General features: G+C 34.0%; 2 protein-coding genes across 46 annotated transcripts in view; one reads left to right on the top strand and one right to left on the bottom strand.

Annotated features, from left to right (window-relative positions):
- Nucleotides 1-942, top strand: part of LOC137633430 (uncharacterized) — a 10,672-nt gene extending 9,730 nt beyond the window's left edge. For both annotated transcript variants that reach the window (XM_068365725.1, XM_068365724.1), the window contains 2 exons: nt 1-79; nt 556-942. The exon at nt 1-79 is cut by the window's left edge and continues 98 nt beyond it. In XM_068365725.1, coding sequence (XP_068221826.1) covers nt 1-79; nt 556-758 — 282 coding nt within the window. In that variant the 3' untranslated portion in view covers nt 759-942. The remainder of the gene's footprint in view (nt 80-555) is intronic.
- LOC137633422 (putative leucine-rich repeat-containing protein DDB_G0290503) overlaps nt 1-2,500 on the bottom strand; it is a 549,442-nt gene that overhangs the window by 451,778 nt on the left and 95,164 nt on the right. The gene's annotated exons all lie outside the window — the stretch shown is intronic.

Raw genomic sequence — 2,500 nt, 5'->3', positions numbered from 1 at the left:
GAAGAGGAAGGAATGAGACTTGTACAACATATGAGTCTGCAACAACTACAGGATATGGGTCGCTCTTTTATATATTTTAGTGAGTTAAGTATTTTATATAGAATTGATAAGAGAGAGAGAGAGAGAGAGAGAGAGAGAGAGAGAGAGAGAGAATGTTGTTTAGAAAGAGATTTGCAGATTTCGGCAAAGTTGAAGGATATGGCAGTAACAATTGTGTTCCTTCTTCTCTGGAGCCACCCGTCATCATTACAGAAACCGCTAAGGTTAAATAGGAAATCACTTTTACTTATGCACACACACACACACACACATATATATATATATATATATATATAATGTGTGTGTGTGTGTTTGTATGTGTGTGTGTTTGTGTGTGTGTGTGTATTTGTGTGTGTTTGCGTGTGTGTTTAAATGATTATGAAAGTCACAGAGAATTTCTAGATTGGTAAAAAAACAAAAATATGTATTAATTTTCCTTATATCATTCATATTCATATTTGTTCCTTTCTTTTTCTCTTATTTCTTATGTTTCTTTTCAATTGTCTCCTTTCAAAGGAGGTTGGGTTGGTGTCTACGACGGGAAGTGGATGAGTGACGGATCTCTCGTCCCAGAAGACCTTTGGTTAGAAGGATACCGATCAGACCCTTCGAGGCGTTGTGGGATCATTGACTTGGATTCTTCTTCTTCTTCTTACAAATTGGATCAAAAGGATTGTTCAGAAAAGCGTTGGGGTTTATGCCAGTTCCCGATGCCCTGAGAAGGACGATGTTCCTTCAACCTCCCCCTGATGATCATCTTTGATTTCAAGATATCTTTATGTTCATTTTGGTGTATTACTTTACATACATCCATCCACGGATGTATGGATGTATGAATATAACCTTCCATCACTATAATGTATCAATATATCCGCTTAACAATATATCCTAGCAGAGCATTAACGATTTTTTTATTCTTTTTGAATCCTTAAGAAATATATTGATAATTCTGAATCAGAAATGAGGAAAATTTCAGACACAAACAAAATGTTTTAGAAATGTTAAGAAAATCAAAAGCAAGTGTTTACGGTGTTCCATGTACAGAGTAAATGTGTAATCATCTTTATGATTTTGTTTATAATATCGGTCTATAGGTCTGCTGGTCGGTTGCTTTGTTAGGTCACTGTATTTAGCTCTCTCTCTCTCTCTCTCTCTCTCTCTCTCTCTCTCTCTCTCTTTCGAAATTATTGAAATTTAATTTTTGATCAATCTAAAAACACATTAAGAACTAATACCTAAACACAGTAACTGCTTTCCTTTTGGAGTACGTAATAATAATAATAATAATAATAATAATAATAATAATAATAATAATTTAAACAAAGCGTTGAAAGTATTTCCTCTTCCGATGTCGACCGTTAGTCTCACTGATCACTTTTCTATATTTTCCAAAATTAGATTTTCTTTCTTTCTCAAATCATTGATTAAATAAGTCACTTGTGGTAATTAATGAATTTACACTATTATTCTTTTAGAAGAGAAAATTATTGCAATGTTCTTTTTTATTATATACAGTGAAATTTGAATAAGTTTTATGGGTCTATGAAATCATACTTTACTCCTTTATTTTGTTTTTAGTTTGTGCCTTACGCTTTTTGCCAGCAAGGGGTTTTATAGCCACAAAAGGCTATAGTTAGAGAGAGAGAGAGAGAGAGAGAGAGAGAGAGAGAGAGAGAGAGAGAAAAGTTCATTTAAGCTGGACATTTTTAAGTTGTAAGTAACGGAGTACATCCAAACTTTCTCTGAGTAATTCAAAGCGTTTGCAAGATTTTATAGTTTTTATTTGCTTATCTATGATGAGTTTAAGATACAGTAAGAGAAGATCTACTTATCTCTATATATGTCAACATTTATTACATAACGGTGTATCTTACCTCAAGAATGGTCTACACCAAGGAACATTATTAAATACCTGGTAGTTAGTCAACTCTAGTTGTTTGCAATCAGGGCCAAAAAGGTCATAGGTGTTTCAACATCGTCCCAAACAATTTGTCTAACATAATTCATCCAAATAATTCTAAAAGTGATGAATTCATCTTTAATTTGACAACATAAGTTTTACGGGTATGAAACAGAAATTGAAACGAGGCAACATATCATTGGTTGAATTAAGAAGGACAGCTTTGATTGGTGAACTGGAAATGGGTGGTTAGTTTCAATAATAATAATAATAATAATAATAACAGAAAATATAAGAAAGGGAAGTCGGAAGCCCGGCCACTGTCCAGTGCTCACCAGCTGCCATTCATTTTCTGAATGATATTCAGAGGGAATTTTTTTCTAATATTTTAGAAAAAAAAGGTTGTGGCATCGAAAAAAAAAACAAATGGAACAAAATTCTACTAAAATAAGAATCTCCCACCATCACCACCCTCCCAGACCCAGAGAGAGAGAGAATCTCCCACCATCACCACCCTCCCAGACCCAGAGAGAGAGAGTGACAGGAGAAAGAATCTCCCAC

This window comes from Palaemon carinicauda, chromosome 43 (genome assembly GCF_036898095.1).
Source record: "Palaemon carinicauda isolate YSFRI2023 chromosome 43, ASM3689809v2, whole genome shotgun sequence".
NCBI classification, from domain to species: Eukaryota; Metazoa; Arthropoda; class Malacostraca; order Decapoda; family Palaemonidae; genus Palaemon; species Palaemon carinicauda.
Note: the sequence above shows the minus strand (reverse complement) of the source record. Positions and strands in the feature narration are given on the sequence as shown.